The following is a 22,731-nucleotide window of genomic DNA, read 5'->3' as shown; positions in this document are numbered from 1 at the left end:
ACCCTTCTCTTACTGTTTGTTATTATAGTAGATGAGGCCAGTCCAGCAACATGTTTCTATGACAGTGCACTGCACAGTATTGACGTAGTTTTGTCCTGCCCTGATAATGAGTCTAGCCAGTGGATGGAAACTTTCCTGGCTATTAAACATGTTAGTTATATGTGAGGGGATGCATGAGTCCATCGATGCTGAAGCTATTTTATCGTCTGTGCTGAATGGTAACACCACCATGTTGCTAAGTATTCAGTGTCTGATTTATGCCATGGGCATTACGCAACAAAGGGACTGTGTGTTTTAGGTTAGTGAAGCAGTTCTCTGAACAGAAGACTACTGACGAATAATTCAAGATCTGATATTTCCTGTACTGGTCGTGGTTGACAGGAAAATTGTGGGCCTGATCCTGCCCTCTCTCACAGAAGCGCCCTTGAGCAAAGCACTTCAGTCCCAACTTCGGCAAGTGTTGAGTGGCCAGCAGCAGATGACTGCAGTTATACTTACAGCAGAAACCGAGAGGTCGACATCACACACATTACAGCTTGTCTGCCAAAGTTGCCAAGGCAACAGTACAGAGACAGGCACTGAGGCTATGTGCCATTCCTGTTCGTCTCACCGCTCAGCAACCTGCTAGTAGCACAGCTCCATCTGGGGAGATGGAGAGAATGAAACAAAGGACAAGAGAAAAATTATTACAGTACTAAAATAAAATGTAAGAATGATTGCATTTATATTGTTTCAATAATGAATTTCAGCCAGTAATGAAATCTGATAATGTGGAGTTATTTCTTACAAAAGCTCTGATTCAAGTGATACCAGACTGCAAAAACTTGCACATAACATACAACTGTGGTTGGATAACAGTTTATTTACAAAAAATGCACTGCCAGTGAGAAAATACACTGGTCAATCTAAAAAGTTGCCGTTATTGTCCTCTTCACATTTTTACAAATGCAAAAACAATGTGATGGTTTTGTGTCAGTTGTCACTGGTCGGTGTTATCAACCCTGAAATTCCACATCCATGCATCTCTTCTTGTTGTGGTTTGTACTCAGTTGCAAGTTTTACAGCTGAGTATGACATTGAATTATTGTATGATAATGTACACCAGTAGAATCACCATTACATTAACCCCTTAAGAGCTGATGCAGCAATATGTCAAAGCAATACTGTAGTTGATGTTATTCTGTAAGACTTCTCCTTCAGTCCTCATTAGTTTGCCTGTATGGGAGGAACAAATGCACTAACTGAAGATAAAAATACAGTATTGTTGGCTACCATGTGGCTAGTTGCTTGTCCTCTCAGGCTTATGTGCTAGTCCTTGGCTAGGTGTCCCCGTTTGCGTTTCAGCGCAGACCACTTGCAGGGTGAGAAGGCCTGCGGTTTGTTCTGTACATGCTTTGATCTGTACAGTCTCTGTCAGCAGCGCTCAGAGTGGAGGAGATGAGGGAGGAGGGAGGAGGGAGGAGGGAGGGAAGGAGGGATGGACAGAGGATGGAGGAGAGGAAGGAGAGCAAACAAGGCTAGCACAGCACCCAACAACCCACCCTACCCCCCGGCTTGGCTAGAGGCCAACTCATACCAGATGTTAGACATTACACTTGATATTTCTTTGCTATTTCAGAAAATTGAAAGGAATTCGCTGCACTTTACAGATTCTAATGCACCGTTAGAAACTAATAGGCCTACCTCTAAAATTCCCTATTTACACCCTTTATAAAAAAACTAAAATATCAATGTTGCCTTATCAAGATCGTGGGTTTGAATTTTACAAACTTGAATTCTAGATGAATCTGAAATTAAAGCTAAAATTCATTTTTTAAGGTTTTTTTTCTTAAGCTATAGTATATAGTTCTTTGTGATTTGTAAATCACACGTCCTGCTGTCTCTTGAGAAAAAATAAAATGACATATTGAAATTAGTTTATGCTAAATGGGAAGTATAAGGTAATGTTGACAGGAATTGAATTAGCTTTGTAGGTATTTGGTCATAAACTAAGGTAGTGGATAAAGTACAATGTTCCCCTCATAATCCTCAGGGAAACTTTTAGGACATTTCACTCAAATCCACAAATGTAAACCTGCTGGTGGTGCAAGAGAAAAAGGCAAGGGATGACCAAAGTTTGAGGGATTCATTTTCTCAGCACCATGAGTGTGTGTAGAAAATTTCATGGTAATCCCTCAAATCAAGATGACCAACATTGCCACATATATAACAATTTAAAAGTATTATTTTTGACAGCAAAAGGAAAGACTTACCGTGATTTCAGTTCGACTTTAAGGGTCAGAACTGCCTGTAAGTCCGATTGTGTGTGTCTGTTTATGTTAGCCCTGTGATGGACTCGATCTGACAGTCCAGTCAGTCAGCCGAGGACATCTCTTAACTGCAATCCTTAAAAAAAACACCATTTGTTGCTTTGTTTTTTTCACTATTCAGATGTCGGTCAGTGAGAACATTTGCATACATTGCATTTTGGACTGAAATCCTGACTGTGATTTGGTATGGTGGCCACTGTTCTACATCCTGGCTCAGAGCACAGTGACATTTGCCAGTCCATAAGGAATTGTCTCTTTCATAGCATCCCCCAAGCTTCTTCCTTTGACACTTACAGATAGTCTATTATTCTTTCCTTTACACCACCCCCTCTCTGTTCTCCGTTTTTTTTTTTTTTTTTTTTTCTCTTACAATCCCGGCATATTGATTGCCATGGTTACCTCCTACAGTGTGACTGCTGCATCGTCTGTTGTGGCTCTGTAATTGCATAGAGCCCAGTCTTTACACAGTACTGAACGTTATGTGCTGCTTAGTATTTCTGCCCCTTTCCTCTCCCCGTCTCAAGGCCGCTGTTTGACGAGCCTGACGTGTGAAGACACAGTAACGTTGTATGAAAGCCACTGAATAATGCAGCGTGACAGAGAAGCAGTTAGGAGTTGTTTAGCAAACATCTAACCAAATGATTAAATATTAAAGCAGCAGCTCTCCACGGGCTCACTAACAAACCAGATGATAGAAGGAGCGGCTGCTGTATTGTGGCCACATCTTCACCCCACATGGATCAATACTGCCTGAATGAGAGATTGAGGACAGTGGGAATACTCAAGAGCAAACCAGGAAACACTTCCCAGTTGTCATGGCACATGTCCCCCAGCGTGCACCTGTCCTGTATCTGTTCTGTGTCAGTGCTGCAGCCTGTTCTCTCTCAAATGATTAGTGTCCAGTCCTTCTGTGTGTGTGTGTGTGTTTGTCCTAATCGTTGTGAGCAACAGATCAGGCAGCAGGCTGGTGAAACAAAACAGAAACTGTTTTCTCAGTTAGCTGGCCATCGGATAATTGTGCCTTCTGGTAGATGAGAGGGAAACAACCATAGATTTAAACAAAATGGTAGTAATGCAGCAGTGATACACTGCAGCACAAGCAATAAAGAGTGGGATCTGTGTGATGAAGAGTGTCCAGAGTCTACAGCCATGCTGGTGGTTCTGTGAGGCTGTACAGAGGCACAGCAGCAGTGCTTTGATCTAAATGCTAAAGTCAGCATGCTAACATGAGCACAGATATAATGTTACCTTGCTGATGTTTATCCATCCACATAGGTTACAGTATGTCAGTGGCTATTTTAAGTCTCGACCCTTGGCTTACGTGACCTGAGAATGGCATTCCTGTAGAGCAGCTCACCTGCTCCTGAGCTCTGTTGACTACAGTATAATGTCTGAGCCAGATTGTAATTAGATTATTGATTGCTGTCTACTGCTTGATGGATACCCCAAACGGAGGCAACCAATCTTCCTATCCATTGTATTCCTCACAGAGCCTCTGACAGAGAAGCAGATGTTCTGTTACAGTATTGCCTTTTATACATTGATGTAGCCCCAGATAGTTTCTGCTTAACATCCTAATGAAGCTCAGTATGTGGTGTGTGTAAATGTTTGTATCTCGCTAATGGAATATCTAAGTGTTTGGCTTTACAACATACAGTCAGTCAGTGTAAGCACCATGGTGACACTACAGGGTGTAGACTCAACACGCTACTCAAATGCCTCCAGGTTTTCTCTGTTTCCAGGCATTTGCATTGTCCACTGTGTCAAAGAAGCAAAATTTCTCCTTGAAATTGCCCTGTGAGGTCCAAATGAATCGGCTATGGCTCAGAGGTAGAGCAGGTCGTCTACCAATCGGAAGATCAGCGGTTCAATCCCCGGCTCCTCCACTCTGCATGTCGAAGTATCCTTGAGCAAGATACTGAACCCCAAATTGGTCCCGATGGCTGTTCTGTCGGTGTGTGACTGTGTTAAAACTGAGTAGCAGGTGGCACCTTGCATGGTAGTCTCAGCCACCAGTGTATGAATGTGTGTGAATGGGTGAATGTGACTTGTAGTGTAAAAAGTGCTTTGAGTGGTCGGATGACTAGAAAGGTGCAATACAAATGCAGGTCCCTTTAACATTTAAACACATTGATTGTTAGCCATGATAGCAGCATGCCTCTCAGTGCTGGCCTATAGCTTGTCATCTGATGGGTTGCCATGAAATTTTCTGCAGACATTCATGGTCCCCAGAGGATGAATCCTACTTATGTTGGTCATCCCCTGATTTTCCTCGAACATCGCCGTGTGGTCGCATTTGTGATTTTGTGTGAAATGTCGCAACGTTGGTATGATTGCCTTGACATTTGGTACACACATTCATATTCCCCTCAGGATGAATTGTAATGACTTTGGTGATCCCTTAACTTTTCTTCTAGCACCATCATCACAGCATTTTATATTTCGTGCAATGCTTTTATTAAGACCAATACTTCCAAAACTAGTTAGCAAGTGTTAGCATGCAAACATGCTTTACTAACTCAGCATTGGATTTAAGGACATTGTAAAGCTGATGAAATCTTTGACAAACCAACATATGACTTTCTGTTCAGCAGATCCCAGTAAAACCTTCCCAAAGTACCTCACACTAGGCTGGAGAACAACAGGAATGTTTAAGGTCTGCAGCAGAGTGCTAAATGGCAGCAGCAATACAGTACAGGACTTTAAAGTACAGTAACCTATAGTACAGCAAGATAAAAGAGCAGCGAGAGCCAGAGGGGTCCAGCTCTGCAGCCGCTGGGTCAGCTTCTCTCTTCCTGCCTCATATCTTAGCCCCTATTCATCGCTATAATGCGTGTAATGAAGCGCTGTGAAGGCTGAGAGTCCACTGCAGCAAAATGTTTTTACTCCAGTGGAGTTATTACTCTTCCACCGTAGGACAGCAGAGGAAGGAATGGATGCTGACTCAGCACACACTGTCTGTTCAGACCGGCCCAGGTTGTTTTATACGTGCACCTTTTAGGAGCACCTTTGCCAAGATACAAAGTGCCAGTGATTGAACCGTGCCATAATGTGAGTCTGAGTGAGAAATTATTCATGTGCTGGCAGTGTGACCAGGTAGGGGAGGCCGGTCTCATACAGTATGACCTTGCCTCTGCTGCATTCATTACAGCATGGGTGCAGAACCACCATTACATTAACCCTGATTTCCATCGCCTCTGTTATCATTAGATTAAATGTATCAATAGTTACAGTAAAAATGACCAAGTGAATACCATCTTAAAGCATAGCATTATATTGATTTGTATTATTATTACAAAAGAACCCTATACAAATCAGTTTGGCACAGCTATTTACATTATGTGTTACATCTCTGGTTTTAAAAACAGTCCTCAGCAAATAGAGCCACATATGTATTGTAATCAGGTCTGTAGCTGCCAATCGAGGACACTAAGATTATGTCCTCAGTATTTTTCTAGGACTTTGAGGGATGTAGCTCCCTCTGGGGAGTTTACTGTACCTTCTATAATTAAAAACATACACATGATTGTCTTTTTGAGGCTGATTGCAGTATTTTTAGACTCAGTGAAGAAAATTAGGTTAGAGAACAAGACATATGACAAGATGGATCAATCCCAGGAGGGAAAATTTAACGAAATTAAAGGCTTTGAAATAGTATTACAACATTTAGAAATGAATAGGAAATAAAATTTACAAAAAATATACCTGATCAAACAAATTAACATATAAAATATGAAAATGTCATAAAAAATACAAATAATGAAAATAAACCATGGTGAAAATTAGTATTTTGTGATTATGAGGGAGGGGGAGGCACTGGGGGGAAATTATAACCCCAGTCTTTCCAAAATGCTGGCTACTGTAATGTAATCCAGTGCAAAAGTCCTGTATAAACAATAAAACTGTGAAACCTTTAAGTGTTGTTGACACTGTGTCCAAGAGTTGTTGATGTAACTGTGATATTTTTGAGGCTGGAGTTTGTGCTGATGTTGCATATGACTGCATTGTAAGATATTTGGATTATATCTGCCTGGATTTCAATGTAATGCAAATGGGTTTCTTATGTTTTGTGTGTATAGTATCATGGTATCTGTCACAATAGATTATACCACAAACTGAATCACCATTTAAAACCACAGAGCTAAAAGTTTTCTGTGGCATTATTTACTCCTACCCATGTCAGGTTCTGGCCAAATTTCCATCTGTATTTTACATCCTATTAAAATCACTTAGCTACACAATCTCACAGGAGGAGGAGGAGCTGTCAGATCCGCTACAAGCTCTCAGCTGAAGTGGAGTGTCTCTACCTGCCATTTCCAAATGGCTGGGTCAGACAAGCTGCCAGAGTTTTACATGGATATCTAAGTCATCACTAAAGCTCTAAGCCTTTCCTCAGTGTCTGTGCTTTGATAAATGAGCCTGTGAGTTGTGCATTTCTCTTACAGTTCATTCTTTCAGTCATTTGCTTCATGTGACACAAAGTTACTGTGAAAGGAATAAAATTAAACGTATCTCTTGTTGGTTTGTTGTCCAGCATTACCAGTATTATTGTACTTTATCTTGTGCCTATGTTTATAGCCGCAGCCCTCAGACACAGCAGGTAGAAAATAGTGTCAAGAAGGATACAGAACACAGTCTGTTTTTTTGCATAGAAACAATGGAAATCCATTAAAGTTTTTTCTGGAAATATTTCACCGAACAGAGCATCTCCAGAGCAGAGCATGTACCGCTGAAACAGCCCACAGCGTGTGTTTGAGATGGGTGTCAGATTTAATTCCCCCATGTCAGCCAACACTCTTCTCTGCCCTTTTAAACCTTTTGCAAGTACCTCTTGTAATATTTTTTTTTTTCTTGTATTATTTTGGCTATGAAGATTTGAGCTAAAAAAAAATAGTTCTGAGAAAAAATATACACATGCATAAAACATCTGTGGCATTTAGTTACTGCTGTTTGCAATCAAAAGTTAAGGATTTGGTTTTAAGATAGGATTACCATTTTTTAAAACAACTATATTGTATATACTATACTTTATTTTAAACGAGAGGGTTTTATCATAGGCGAGTCAAGTAAGACAAGACTAGACAAGACTGTTATTTAATGATGAACTTCATTTAATAATGTATATTTTTCCCAAACTGAACCCTGTAGTGTTTAATTGTTTCAGAAAGGGAGTCTTAAACTCATATTTAGGCGTTCCATACTCGGCTTCTTGCACAAGTGTTGCCGTTTTTCTTATTAAACGTGCGTGTTGGTATGGAAGTGTAGGTCATTCACTTGAGAAAATCTTTTTTTTTTTTACCTGTTTTTCTGAATCAACAAGATTATCATCTCAAAATTATGAGAATAGGTTTTCATGGAAAAAATGTTTTATATATACACCCCCATACACTTTGTGAATGTGTAACCTCAAAATCAGTTCCTGAAGGTCACAGTCTATTAAATTAATCAACCTTTTATGCAAAGAAACTAAACTCAGAGTCCTCTGCCTCTTTTTTTTGTGCCATTATTTCTTAAATTCTGTCAGACCAGTCCATATCGACTGTATTTTAAAAATGAAAACTACTCAAATTGCTATAATTTTACATAACTTTATTATTCAGTATGCAATTTGTCTTTCAGTTCAGATTCAGAAACAGTTATATTGTCTAGTAGGTCTGCACATAGTGGTGTTTTGGTACATGACAGTAAACACAGTGCAAAAGTCAAGAGACATAATATAGAATAGAAAAATGTACAATAGAAAATATGGAAAATAAAAACAGTTATTAAAAATACATCTATTTTTGAAGTGGAGGAGCTGTACAGCTCTGTGCAGGAATGTGCAAAAGTTGAGCACACTTGCTTTCAGATATGTGGATCTAAAAAATACTGTTTCAGTTTTTACTATACTGTAATAAAAGCTTTACTGTATGGTTAAAGCTCCAGTACCTCACGACATCCATTCTTTTACTGCTGTGACTCTCCAGTCTTGTCTCCAAGGAAATGGCCTTAGATATACCAACTGTTGAGTCCAAACAACAGACTGGCATCAGTCCTGAATGCTTCTCCTGATGGGTGTCTAGCAGCTGTTGCTATAGGATTATGAGCTCCCTGTCTGTTCTCATGCCATAACAGAGCTTACTGGTAATTCTCTGTCATCATGCTTATTGCTGCTATTGTCATCAGCTGTCTCACTTTGAAGGCTACTTCAGGCTTGTACCATATTCTGATGTGTAGGGGACACAGTGCAGCTGGTGTGTCCACAGTGAAGTTCAGGAAATATGGAGCTTTTCTTTTATATAGTGTACTTAAAGTGGCTGGGATCCAACATTGTGTGTGTGTGTGTGTGTGTGTGTGTGTGTGTGTGTGCGCCAGTCTCCCTGCATCACATACATTATGGATTAGCGGTGCTGTCCTGTGTTTTTCTGTGATTTGATCCTAGTGGACGGCAGAGCAGGAGATGGGAGGTTGTTCATTGGTGGGCGGTTCAGCTGTCCCTGCTGTAACCCCAGACCTCCTCTGTCACCTGACATCAGTCCTGCTGGCATCTGTGACTCTGCTGAAATGAACATAATGCATCTTACCAACAGAGAAAGTCAGAGAGAGAGAGAGAGAGAGAGAGAGAGAGAGAGAGAGAGAGAGAGAGAGAGAGATGACTGGTGGTCAGAGTGGACCACAGTCTGGAGTCACAGTTTAATGTATCTGTGTGCAGCAGCATAACATAATGTGCATCATATGTAAAGTATACTATGTAATTATTTTTGATTTTGATCTACTCAGTAATTTTAAGAATTGTCTTTTTCCCCAGCTCTGTACCTTTCGTGTCAGTATCTACTATTATTCTGTAAAAACTATTGTCAGTACTTCTACAGTATGTCTTCAGTTTTTCTCTGAGTCACACTCTCGCCTTACACTTACAAAGAAATACTGACATTGTTCATATCAGGCCCATAGGCTCCTCCATTATGAGCTGTACATACTGTACATGCTTAGCCACACTAACTGGCGGCGTGGCTCTGGTGACAAACAGTCAGCTGGTCCACCTCTTTGTTCCACACTGCAATATCTCAGCAACTACTGGATGAATTGTTATGGAGTTTTGTACAGACTGTACCGTCCAAAGGAAGAATTGTAATCACTGTTTTTCTAGCCCCAATTTTTAAAAGTTGTCCCATACTTCAATCAATCAATCAATCAATTTTATTTATAAAGCCCAATATCACAAATCACAATTTGCCTCACAGGGCTTTACAGCATACGACATCCCTCTGTCCTTATGACCCTCGCAGCGGATGAGGAAAAACTCCCCAACTCCCCTTGTGTGACAATAGTCATATGTGTATAATAACAGTAGAAGTATGACTAATGACGGCAGCAGCAGCAGGAGGCATCTGGCAGGACCACGGCAGCAGCACAACCACACACGTCACGCTGTCCAGGCACCGCTGCGATATGAGTTAATCTGAGAGACAGTGGAGCACAAAGGCTCCGGAGAAGAAGCCGAACTTGGATTTATGACCAAAACCTGTACTTTGTGTTAAGTGCAAATTTTATATACATGAAACTATAAATTCCTTGTAAATATAATTTACCGGAGACATTATGTTTTTGGGTTGCCCATAAGTCTGTTCCCATTCTCGTGAAAGCAATATCTCAAGAAGACCTTGGGGGTATTTACTTAAATTTTGCACAAACGTCCACTTAGTCAAACATGAACTGATTAGATTGTGGTGGTCAAAGGTCTAAGTTTAAGGTCACTGTGACTTCACATCATTCTCATTCTTGTGAACGTAGTATCTTAGAACACACAATTCTTCAAAATTTGGCACAAACATCCACGTGGATTCAAGGATGAAATGATTTGAAATTGGTGGTCAGAGGTCACTGTGACCCTAGAAAGCATGTTTTTGGCCATAACTCAAGAGTTCTTAAGTTTATTAAGACAAGATTTCCCACAAATGTCTATTAGGATAAAATTATCAAGTGATGATGTCATATATCCGAAAGGTCAAAGGTCAGCTTCACTGTGACATCATAATGTTCTGCAAAAACACTTAAAAAACAAAACACCACGTGTCTGGATAGACATGGATGTAAACTGTACCTGCAACTTGACTGGTTTGTGGGGACATACAACCGCAAGGCAGTAATTCTATTTATGCTACCTTTATATAGTAATATAGTTTCTCTATTGTATTTTAGTATATATATTTTATTCTAATTGAAGTATTTTGATCTTCTGTTAATAAATTTTCCATGTGTGTAGCATGGAGGGAGCTACAACTACATTTCCTTGTGTATTCCTATATTGTATAAAGACAAAAATAATTCCTTGAATCGAGAAACTCTTTCTTAATCTATGATATTGTGAAATCTTTACTAAATGAGTACAGATGTAAGTGTTCTGTGGTTAGGACTGAGGCTTCTGACTGGAGTGAGAAGTGTTGCTTATTACAGACATTTGGGTGTCTGTGCCCCTATAAGACCCCAAATCTGTCAAAAGAATTATGGATGTGGCTCCGTGCCGGTCTGAGTATTCAAGGCACTCGTCATGAATTGCAGTGTCGGTGGTTCAAGTATTGCTCATCTTTCTCTCCCGTCATTTACTGTCAACTTCCTACTGTGTGTCTTGTATAAGGGAATAAAAATGCCTCAAAATATTTTAAAAAGAAGTATGGGCAAAATGTGTTTTTGTGCTATAGACCAGAAATCAAAAAGGCTGGTTGAAACATGTTTTCTTTGACTTATATTATGGAGATTTTATCTTTAGAAATACATTGATAGCACCATGAAAAAATGAAGCCGGCATTCCACTCTCAGATTTATCACTGGTGATAAGCACAGTACTAATCATTACATCCCTCACAGAAAAATTGACTGTCCCTCTCATTGTGTCAGTGGGGAGCAGCCACTTCTGCTCTGGGCTCTGTTATTAGCAGTCAGGCTACTGGAGCTCACTTCTATTGTTCCACTTACCACCAGCATGGATAACTGAGTTTCACTGCTACACACACACACATACACACACACACACACACACACACACACACACACACACACACACACACACAGTCCCGCACAGTCTGCTGTTGCTTACTGGAAACCTCTCAGCCTCTGGGCCAAAGCAGGGCCGCACTGCTTTTAAAAGGAAATCAACCAGAGCTCCTGCATCAGTGGCTTCCCCCTGCTCTTACACTAAGAATCCATTTCCTGCTTGATTATTTATGATCCTGCTGGTTAATCTAGTCTTAGATCAATTACGCTGTGCAACCTATGAGCCGCATATTACAGTGACAGTGAATAAATCTGTCAGTGGGAGACATCTGATGAAATTTAAAGTCCCTTGGCATGCATTCAGTACTTAATCTTTCCTTGAATAGAATACATTTTATTGTCAGTCAGTGGACAAATCAACAGAAGTGTGGTAGGAAGCCCCATGTTTAATGTCCACGTCCACATATTTAATAAAAGGGCCTCAGTGAGAGACACTTTACAGTCTTGATACAGTGCTGCCCTCTGCTGAAAGAGCAGGTGAAATGCACTTACTGCATTCACCCTGAAGCTTATTTCTTGGCTTCTAGTGTCTGGTTGATGGACAGAGGGTAGACTTTTATTCCTGCAGTACTCCTATCACTTAACAACTAAGCTAAGCTTAAATAAACCAAATGAAATACTTCAGTATACTACTGTTTCATTTTAACTGACTGACTATTTTAATGCTGTCTTTTTCTCTCTGTCTCTCCCTTTGTCTGGCAGGTATTTTATTTTCAACATTAGTGTTCGGCCCGGCCTGTGGCTTCATCTTAGGTTCTGTCTGTACCAAAGTCTACGTTGATGCTGTCTTCATCGACACCAGTGAGTTGGCTGCTGTTTTTCTCTGTATTTCTTCTGATGCATCCTTGAATTTTGTTCATTTGTATTGCAATAGTTATATTTGTATTGACCTTACTGGAAAATTAAAGGTCCAGTGTGTGAGATTTAGGAGGATTTAGAGTGTCTAGCAGTGAGGGTTGTAGACTTTAACCAGCTGAATCTTCTCCCAGTTAGGATTCCTTCAGTGTTCATTGTTCAGGAAATTTGTACCAGGAGCCGAATTATCTGCAGAGTTCTCCTCTTCTTCAAAATAATTGGACCACGTGATTTAAAGCAGTAAAAATGCAGACTAAAGCAGTTTCATGTTACAAATCAGTGTTTCTCTGGCGCTGTTTGGCATGTTAGAGATGAATCTATCTAAGCACCTGCGAATGTGTGCTCACCTTTTTTGTCTGATAACTTCAGATCCAGCAGTTCAGGAGGATTTTACTGGGAGCTGGATTATCCACAGAGATCCCTTCCTCTCAAAAACAAATGGACCTGGTGATTCAAAACAACAAAAACACTAAACAGAGCAGCTTCACAAAATCTGTGTTTTTGGCTCCTGTTGTGGGGGGGCTGCTATGGCTCTATGGTAGCAGACGTGAAAACGCAAATGGCCCTTTCTGAAGCCAGTGTTTTGTTTGTACGTTCTGGGCTACTGTAGAAACATGGTGGTGCAACATGGTGATCTTCTTAGACAGGGACCTGCTCCTTATGTAGTGGTAAACAATTCTTATTTTAAGGTGATTATACACTAAAGAAAACATACTTATTATGATATATTCCATTTCTGCTTAATATATCCCCCTAAATCCTACACACTGGAAGAGAATACCACAACAGAGAAACTAAAAAATTAACAGCCAGAATTTACTTCACCTGAATGCATCCATTATGGTAAATTCCCCTACTTCCTGTGCAGGTAAGCTGGACATCACCCCAGATGACCCTCGCTGGATCGGGGCGTGGTGGGGTGGCTTCCTCCTCTGCGGTGCCTTACTCTTCCTGTCAGCCCTCTTCATGTTCGGCTTCCCCCAGGCGCTGGATGAGCAGGACATGGACGGTGGAGGGGAGAGTGAGCAGGCCATGCTGCCTTCTTCACTGACCCTGGAGTACCAGGGCTCTAAACCCAACGGGGCCATTCATGGCTTTGATATAAACAGCGGGCTCTCAGTTTGTGAGCACCTGAGAGGTAAGGAGCATGGGGGGGAGAAGATACTGAGGAAAGGAGAGATTTCAAAATAAAACATTAGATTAGGTTATTAAAAAATCTCAGAAATGATTTTTTATGTCCCTTTTATCCCTTTTCTCTGATCTTTTCTCTCTTTCTACCTCTTTTCTTCTCACAGTAATCCCGCGGGTAACCAGACACCTTCTCTCCAATCCGGTGTTCAGCTGCATTACGCTGGCAGCCTGTATGGAGATCGCTGTGGTTGCTGGCTTTGCTGCCTTCCTGGGAAAATACCTGGAGCAGCAGTTCAACCTTACCACCTCCTCAGCCAATCAGCTGCTAGGTAGGCGGATCATCGTCTCAAAGTGCTTTAAAATCAAATTGTTTTACTAAAAAAAAAAAAAAAAAAAAATGATATATGCAGTGCAGACGCCTCTACTGAGGAAAATTCTAGTAAGCATCTTTGAGAAATAATGGACATGGTCTTTTCCTTCTTCAGGTATGACAGCCATCCCCTGTGCCTGTCTGGGTATCTTCCTCGGGGGGCTGCTGGTGAAGAAGCTGAACCTGTCAGCTCTGGGCGCTGTCCGCATGGCCATGCTGGTCAACCTGGTGTCCACTGCCTGCTACGTCTCGTTTCTCTTCTTGGGCTGTGACACTGGACCTGTCGCTGGGGTTACTGTAGCCTACGGCAACGAGTAAGCAGGGAAAGCAACTGATTTCTAGGAATAGTTTCTAGTAATGCATGACTTGCACTACAGACATACTCAGTGCCTAAAACATTGTCCTTTTAACGGTTGTCCTGTTGTCATTTCCAAACAGTATACACTGTATGACCTTTATAACGTGACCTTTGACCTCTTCCATAGGACGTTGCATTCCTGGCAGCGACCTGAGTCAGCGTGCATCAATAACTGTAACTGCTACACAGCATCAGTGAGCCCTGTCTGTGGTTCCAATGGAGTCACCTACCTCTCAGCCTGCTTTGCTGGCTGCACCAAACCAGTGAGTGGAGGCGTTAACACTGACTGAAGCGAGTTGTATCATGGTGACCTTTGACACCAGAGAGCTCAAACTAAATGGCAGAGACTATAAGTGTTTATGTGCATACAGACATACAGTGCAGCCGTCCTGCTTTAGATCTCCATATTCACTCAGTGGAATAACAACATTTTGATCTCATGTCTCGTCTTTGTGTCAGAACCTGACCAGCTGCACGTGTATATCCAGCACCAGTGAAGACGCGGTGGCTTTACCGGGGAAGTGTCCCAGTCCAGGCTGTCAGCAGGCCTTCCTCACATTCCTGTGTGTTATCTGTGTGTGCAGCATGATCGGAGCTATGGCCCAGACACCCTCTGTAATCATCCTTATCAGGTAAGGAGGCCTGGTGCTGTATGTAGACCGCCCACAAGAGGGAGCTGTTGACATATATGGCTGCTCAAAGGCAAAATGATGGAATCACTTCAGTCATGTTTTGTACAGAGAGCAGTGGAGAGTACTAAGAACTTATACCCAAGTACTGTACTTAAGTACAATTTCAAGCTACTTTTACTTTACTTGAATATTTTCATTTTGTCCTACTTTATACTCTAAGTTATATCGTACTTTTTCCTCCATTTATCTGATACATTTAGTAACTACTTACTTTGCAGCTTTAGCAACTTGATGAAAAATATAACTCAACTAATAAATTATAATATATAATTATAGGTTAAAGGTCCAGTACGTAGGATTTAGGAGGATATACTGGCAGAAATGGAATATAATATAATAAGTATGTTTTCTTGAGTGTATAATCACCTGAAAACAAGAATCATTGTGTTTTTGTCACCTTAGAATGAGACGTTTATTCTACATAGGAAGTATGTTGTCATCCATGGAGATTGCAGTGTCACACTGCCATGTTTCAGTAGCCCACAACGAACAACCCAGTCACTGGCTCTAGATGGGGCCATTTGTGTTTTCACATTTTCGCATCCGTCACCATAGTTAGCAGACCCTCCATGATGCGAGCATAAGAAACACAGTTTTTTTAACATGAAACTGCTTTATTCTACGGAGACCGGGAGGTGACATGCATGTGTTATTTTTTTAAAACGCACGCGCGCTTTATAATTTGCGTGCACGTTTTAATAAAACGCGCTAGGTGCGCGTCTCTATTCCGCACGCGCGTTTTAATAAAACGCGCGAGGTGCGCGTCTGGCTATCGGCGCGTCATACTCCCACCAACTGCAGTAGGAGGACGGACATCAAGAGGACAGGCTACCATTAATTCATTGTGTAGTCCTTAAAATGTCAAACTGATCAAACACCCAGGTTTACGGAGACCGGGAGGTGACATGCATATGTTATTTTTTTTTTAAAACGCACACGCACTTTATAAAAGGCGCGCGCGATTTATTACTATTTCGCGCACGCGTTTTATTAAAATGCGCGTGGTGCGCGTCTGGCTATCAGCGCGTCATACTCCCATATTACAAATATAATTCTGGCTATTGTGGTACAAATACGTTGAAAAATAAACTTTCATATGACATTTTGATGTTTCTTTATTTCTTCACTCTTCCCTCATCATTCACATTAATCAGGTCCACCTGAGCATTTAAAATAAACACTTTCTTCTGCTCCATAGCTTTCCCTCTTCCAAATGGCCCAATATTGCACGCACAGCCTTTTAAACTATTGTTTTTATAAAACGCGTGTGTGTTTTATAAAACTCGCGCGCGAAATAGTAATAACTCACACGCGCGCTTTAATAAAACGCGCAGGCGTTTTATAAAACGTGCGCAAGAGTTAAAAAGCGTGCGTGCGTTTTAAAATAAATAACATATGCATGTCACCTCCCGGTCTCCATACTGGTTTGTAGCAAATGACAGAGATGCCAAAGTGTCTGTTGTACACAACTTCTCTCTTTGCAGTAGTTGTGTACAACAGTTTTCCTGTGAGATGAGGGAAAAATGACCAACTTTCTGGATGTGCTCACTTTCTATCTTACCTCCAAATAAAGAGGTAGATAAACTGTCAGCCTGTTTACAATCTATCTGATTTCAATCCTACTTGTTGCTTTCTTGCCATGTTCCCAGATCACAGCAACTACTTTGGTGTGAATTACGTTATCATATTTGAAAGAAGTAATGGCCCAAGTCACAGTAATCAATTTAATACACCAGATTGAACTGCCTACGTGCTGCAACTGAGTATTCAGCTGACCAGTACAAAGCATTAATGCCAATTCTGTCTTTGTTTTTAGGACTGTGAGTCCAGAGCTAAAATCGTATGCCCTAGGAGTTCTGTTCCTGCTCCTGAGACTGATAGGTAAGAAATTTAATATAACCTCTTTGTATACTTAATTCTCATGCATTCATAGCCACAGATAAAAGAATCTTCATTTGCACTGGTACACATTCTGTAATAAGTCTCACACTGCTGTGTTTGTTCGTGACACGTCCACTGTTGGCCTGTAGTTTGCTCTGTGATGTAAATGTCAGAGCAATTTTTCACCTTAGTTGAATAGAGCCCCATCTGTCTGTCTGTGTGGATACAAAGGGAAACTAAACTCAAACTGGTATGCTTTTGGAACTTCTGACCTGCTGTCTGTCCCCCGCTGCTCCAGGCTTCATCCCCCCCCCTCTGATCTTTGGCATGGGCATCGACTCCACCTGTCTGTTCTGGAGCTCTGTCTGCGGCGAGAAGGGAGCCTGCATGCTCTACGACAACGTGGCCTACAGGCATCTGTATGTCAGCATCGCCATCGTCCTCAAGTCGTCAGCCTTCATCCTGTACACCACCACGTGGCAGTGTTTGAGAAAGAACTACAGGAAATACATCAAGAACAGCGAGGGTTACCTCACACCCACCGAACTCTTCGCCTCCAATGTGACTCTGGACAATCTGGGCAAGGAGATCACCCAGAACCCAGCCAACAGGACAAAGTTCATATACAACCTGGAGGACCACGAGATGTGTGACAACATGGAGTCAGTTTTATAGTGGTGGTCTGCACCGGGACTGCAGATTGGAGCCCAGGCTGTTAATGTGCAACTGATCTGATGTGCAATGTTTCTTTGGTGTCGTATCAGTTTAGAAGAATGTTCTCAGTAAGGGTCTTATCTTCTTCTCACCCAAAACATCAGACATAGTGAAAAATAATTGAAGAGATGCTTCCCAAATGCTCCATATCCACACTGCACTTTTTACTAAAAGAGATGATCTGGTCCATTTTGTCAGATATTTTTATTATTATTATTTTTTTTTTACATTTCCTTAATTTGTCAGCAAACAGAGATTAGCAGCAAAGAAACGATCATCCGCCAGGATGCCCCTGATATGATTCTCTTTAGTTGAACTGTGTTAACAGTTCAAAATGCAGTCACTTTATGTTTGGATTTATTAGGAGACCGGAGCTCTTTGAGAAGCAGAAATCTGAAGTGTTGGTTTTTCATTAATGTTATTAGACAGTTTATTTTCCTTTAGAAGGAAGTACTTCTCAGGTCCAGACCAGATAGATAAGATGACGGTTAACATGGTAGTTTCTCTTGTTCATGGATGCATATTTGATCTCATGGTTGGAGCATTTTTCCAGACAAACATACTGTAGGCAATCCTGCTGGAGACCTATTAACAGACTTTTATGTCCCCTCTCTCAGTTGTATAACTTTAACATAACAAATAGGGAAAAACAGACTGACATTGACTACAGAGGACCGTTTAGGCACATTACACAAGAAGCAAAGGAAAACCAACAAATCAGCAACAAGAAATATTACAGGATCAGGCATAATCCCAGTAACTTATCTAATAATAAAAAAGTAAGGTAGTGAGCAACATGTTGCATCACCACCACAGAGGTCTTGATTTCCTGGCTGCACCATTAAAGCCTCTGAGCATACGGAGTCACAATATAAAATATGTAGAAAAAATATAATAATCCCAAAACCAAACCAATTAATTTCTAACCTATGACACAATACCTGTGTTTTCTTTAATCGTTATACAGTGAGCAGTGGAAAATTAATGGAAGATACAGTTTTAAAACATGTATTGTTCAGTATCCTATAAAAATGAAACTTAAGTGTAGATTACAACAATATCTGCGATAGAAACTGGTTTTATTTTTCATTTTGTGCCACCAGTCACTCTGCCAGAGCAGCGGTCACTGTGCCTCAGAGGATGGATATTTTCCCATTTTGGAACCAAACTCTTCAGTTTGAGTCATACATGTTGCTCAGATTTTAAAAAATAAGGAGCAGTAGCTTTTAATGTAATTGGCCCATTCTTGAGGGCATTTTAGGACATTTGTTGACGGTAGAGTGTTGAGCCGGTATATAATAATTATCCCTTTAGTGTGTCATAGTGTGGAGTTTTGCTACGAATGCTGGACGAGATTCTGAGACAGATTTCCTGTTTCAGAGTCGCAGAACTGTTTTGTTTTTTACTTCATAATATTTGTTGATATTCAGTCTTTTCTCTTTGACATTTATAGAAATTAGGTGCAACGTCCAAAAGTATATTTTTAAAAAGTCCTTAATGTTAAGCTGATGATCTAAAAAACAATAGACTTTGAAAGAGGATAAACAAGTTTGGTGGCCCATCTATGAATAGTTGGACAAGACACATATGAGCTGATTCAGTAACTGAACCTGTAACATTTCAGTTACATGACTATCTCTCTAACCTCTGATTTGACTATACCACCATTATAATTCTGCCAGGAACACTCACGTCAATGGCGCATCGAGACAGAAATACAGTTTGACTTGGTGGTGTAATTCCACTCCTGGGGACGCCCTCTGCAGCAGTAATGCATGGAACTCACAGCAACATGATAAAGAACAAGCAGGGAACATTGCAAATAAGACTCTCCAGGGTACATGTGTGTAGTCAGGCCAAAGCAGGTGGAGGCTGTGGGGGAGGAGGCCTTCACCAATAGAGTCAGTAACAGCAGCAAAGCTCACATGAGCAAACACACTGTGGGGTGTGAAGGCATTTAAGTAGAACGCCAAGTCAAGGCACTGAGACATGATGATTGTGGTGGGCTAGCTGTCAGCAGACACAGCATAGCATGACGCACAGTGTCCGGCCACAATTAGTTCATTTAAAAGCATGCTAGTAATGCATGCAATGATAAAAAAGAAGTATTCAGTATGTCACTAAGCTGCACAGGCTCTGTGGTTTGGTTGCCATGGTAATAGTTAAATATACATTTAACACCAGTGGCCTCCAAATTCTATTTTAGACCATGGAAAAGCTTTATAATGCATACTGCATTGTGATGTTGACGATTTTTAGCAAACCTCAGCTGACTCATAATCACTCACACTGCAGTGATTGTCTCAACACAGATTTTTTTTTTTTTTTTTTTCAAATGATAATTTTGTGTTTGGGAATTCTATGGGATTCTGATTTCTGACATATCCAGTTTATATAGAGAATATATTGTTTTTTCCTGGCTTACTTTGTAAGTATTTAATATATTTTGCATCAAAAATATGGACCTTTGTCCAGCCACTCACCATCGCAATAGAGTTCATCCCTTTGATGTTTAGAGATGGAGGTTAAATGAGCAGTTCAACATTTTGGGAAATAAGCTTATTCACTTTCTGGCCAAGAGTTAGACAAGAAGTTTGATGCGTCTCTCATGTTTGTATGGCAAATATGAAGCTAGAGCCAGAGGCTGGTTAGCTTAGCTTAGCATAAAGATTGGAGACAGGGCCAAACAGAAACAGCTAGCATGGCTCTGTCCTGCTGTAAAGAAGAATCCACCTGCTCACAACTCTAAAGCTAATTTCTCAACATGTGTGTATTTTTTTTTAAATTAGACTGGTGGTGATGTGAATCCAGGAAGTCAGTTCACCCTAAGACAATTGAATTTTATCACTTATACATCTGGTTATCTCATAGTCTGTATGAAAATAATGGATGTAGCCACTGTGATGTCATCCATTGGATTGTGGACTCCAGTTTTGAAAACTTGAGTTTGGCATTTTGGCCGTCACCATCTTGGATTTTCAGAGCCAGAAGTGAATCTATTCAGACAAGACAGTGGAGCTGTGGATGAGTGAAAGTTGGATCTGACTAGATAAAAATTTTCTACAGGTTGAACACATAAGATATAAGGTGTTCATAGATTAGCTTTAGAGGTGCTTAAAGGTGGATTTTGTTACCAGAGCCAGGCTAGCTTCCCTTGTGCTAAGCTAGGCTAAGCTAAGCTAACCACCTGCTGGTTGTAGCTTTATATTTACCGTACAGACATGGACGTGGTATCAATCCTCTGATCTAACTCTCGCTAAGAAAGCAAATAAGCAAATGCCCTAAAATGTTGAAGTGTTCTTTTAAGTTAAAGTTCCATGTTTCAGTCTCATTTTATGCTGCCGCTCATGTTTTATGAGTACATTTTTTGCAAATAGTGGAGCTCATTTTGGATCCACACTGTTCATATGATGTATTTAGTTTAGCACTTCAGTGAACTAATAGTATAAGATATACATTGATGATGCCTCAGCATCATAAATAATAAAGAGAATATTATATCAGATGGGGAAACAGACAGTTGTTAGAGAATGTCGGAGATAAAGAATGGACCTATATTCACCACAGAGCCAGACCACACTGATGTGTCTGCTTGGTTTAACATGAACTAAGAGAGTATAAACACAGATTTTAGCACATCAGTGAGACTTCGATCCTTAAAATGGAAGAATTTTTGGGCACTGATTAGGTCGTGTTTGAAACTGTTTCTAAACTCAAAATCTGACCGTCCCTGATGGGAAGATTGGCTCCTAGCAGGACATTGAGGACAGCCGGACATCATGCGAAGATGTACAAACTATTAAAAAGGAAGCTTCTAACGGGGAGGAGAGTGTTAACTAACTTTACCAGCTGGCCACTATCTCCTCCTCAGTAACCCCCAACAGGTGGCGCTGTCTTTGATATCTGTGATGTCCAGTGTGTCATAGTGCTGACTCCTCTGTACATAATAGTGCCATACAAGTGCCAAAGTGACACCATAGAAGTGTTCTGTAATGTCCTGCAGAGAACTTTGTCTCACCACGCTGGAGCTCAGAGCAGATCCTCCAGCTGTATGTAGCCTTTCTGTGATATCCCTCCACTTACTTTCACCATATCATACAGAAGTGTCCCAAAAACATATTGCCTATAAAATATTGTATATGGGTCTAGAAAACAGTATAATTTAGGATGTAATAACTGTTAATATGTAGGACTTTTCTACTAGTGAAGGTATTGTCTAATTTAGATTAATCTCTCTTTCCATCAGTGGCAAAGCTGATAACTGTTTGTTGCTTTGGTCCAAATAAAAACAATACTTTGCTTGAAATAAGTGGCACCAATGTTGAGCTATAGCCTGACATTGTACAGTAGATAAGGTTGACCGTAGAAAGTCAGCCAAACTTCACTGATAGCAGTCCTGCACCTGTGCCTGGATATTAAGCTCTACTCTGAGACTTCCTGATGTTGTGCCATATCAACCCGTGCACTGTAACATTCAACACTCGCAAAGAAGAAGCCAACATATTCTAGGTCTGTCTAATGTGCTGGCAAGTGTGACAGCGCTTGCTTGACCTTGTATTCACCTGCGGCGACAGGACTGTTTTGCCTTGTGATGAGAAAATAACTTTGGAGCATAAATGTTTTTTTACATCCTATTTTTCTCATTCTTCTCTTTTGATGACCTTGCCTTGTGGTAACAGCAGGTTGACTTTTATAGCGGATCTTTAGAAGTATGAACATATGAAGAGTTTACTGCCAAAATACACAATTTCTGGGGAAAAAATAGTCCTGAGATTTATCATTTAAGAGACATTTTGACATTAACGGACAGTTATCTTGTAAATAGGCCCATCATTTGTTTTTGTTGCTCTTAATTATTTCTTACAGATAGTCACTTTTTGTAAATGATGGCTGTTATTTTGGAAGCAAACTCTTCGTATGCAGATAGATAATCCTTTGGTTTGAGCCTTTGGGCAGCATGTTGCCTTTGATTAAAGTGAAACCATGTGCTAACCATGTTAGTGACGGTTTTAGAGTGATGTGTTTGCTTACATTGTGGGTGGTATTCAATGTGTGAATTTCATGGCTCTTTGCAGGGGACCTCTGAAAAGAAAAGGGCATTGAAATAAGAAAATATCACCTATATTTTCAAAGCATCACTGAAGATTTTTAGATACGCTCTATTGCTTCTTTGAATTTCTTTTCTTTTTTTTCTTTAGATTATATGAATTTATATTTAAAAGCTTTATGTTCTGTATATTTCTTGAAAAAGATTACATGATTGTATGTTTATTGTAAATATATTAAATATACTATTTTTGTTTTTAATATGACATTTTCTGCCTAACAACTATCAACAAGCCCATGATGATATCCTGGTTATTCAGATCTCACTGCCACTGTGAGGGG

The 22,731-nt window shown here is 40.5% G+C and overlaps 1 protein-coding gene across 1 annotated transcript in view; it reads left to right on the top strand.

Annotated features, from left to right (window-relative positions):
- The window catches only part of LOC126387272 (solute carrier organic anion transporter family member 3A1-like), a 32,991-nt gene extending 10,260 nt beyond the window's left edge, over positions 1–22,731 (top strand). Inside the window, exons 3-10 of the mRNA XM_050039837.1 lie at positions 12,045–12,143; positions 13,066–13,335; positions 13,493–13,657; positions 13,814–14,012; positions 14,184–14,319; positions 14,516–14,688; positions 16,565–16,629; positions 16,928–22,731. Coding sequence (XP_049895794.1) covers positions 12,045–12,143; positions 13,066–13,335; positions 13,493–13,657; positions 13,814–14,012; positions 14,184–14,319; positions 14,516–14,688; positions 16,565–16,629; positions 16,928–17,304 — 1,484 coding nt within the window. The 3' untranslated portion in view covers positions 17,305–22,731. The remainder of the gene's footprint in view (positions 1–12,044; positions 12,144–13,065; positions 13,336–13,492; positions 13,658–13,813; positions 14,013–14,183; positions 14,320–14,515; positions 14,689–16,564; positions 16,630–16,927) is intronic.

This window comes from Epinephelus moara, chromosome 1, assembly GCF_006386435.1.
Source record: "Epinephelus moara isolate mb chromosome 1, YSFRI_EMoa_1.0, whole genome shotgun sequence".
Lineage (NCBI taxonomy): Eukaryota > Metazoa > Chordata > Actinopteri > Perciformes > Serranidae > Epinephelus > Epinephelus moara.
This window is presented reverse-complemented; position numbering and strand designations above follow the sequence as displayed.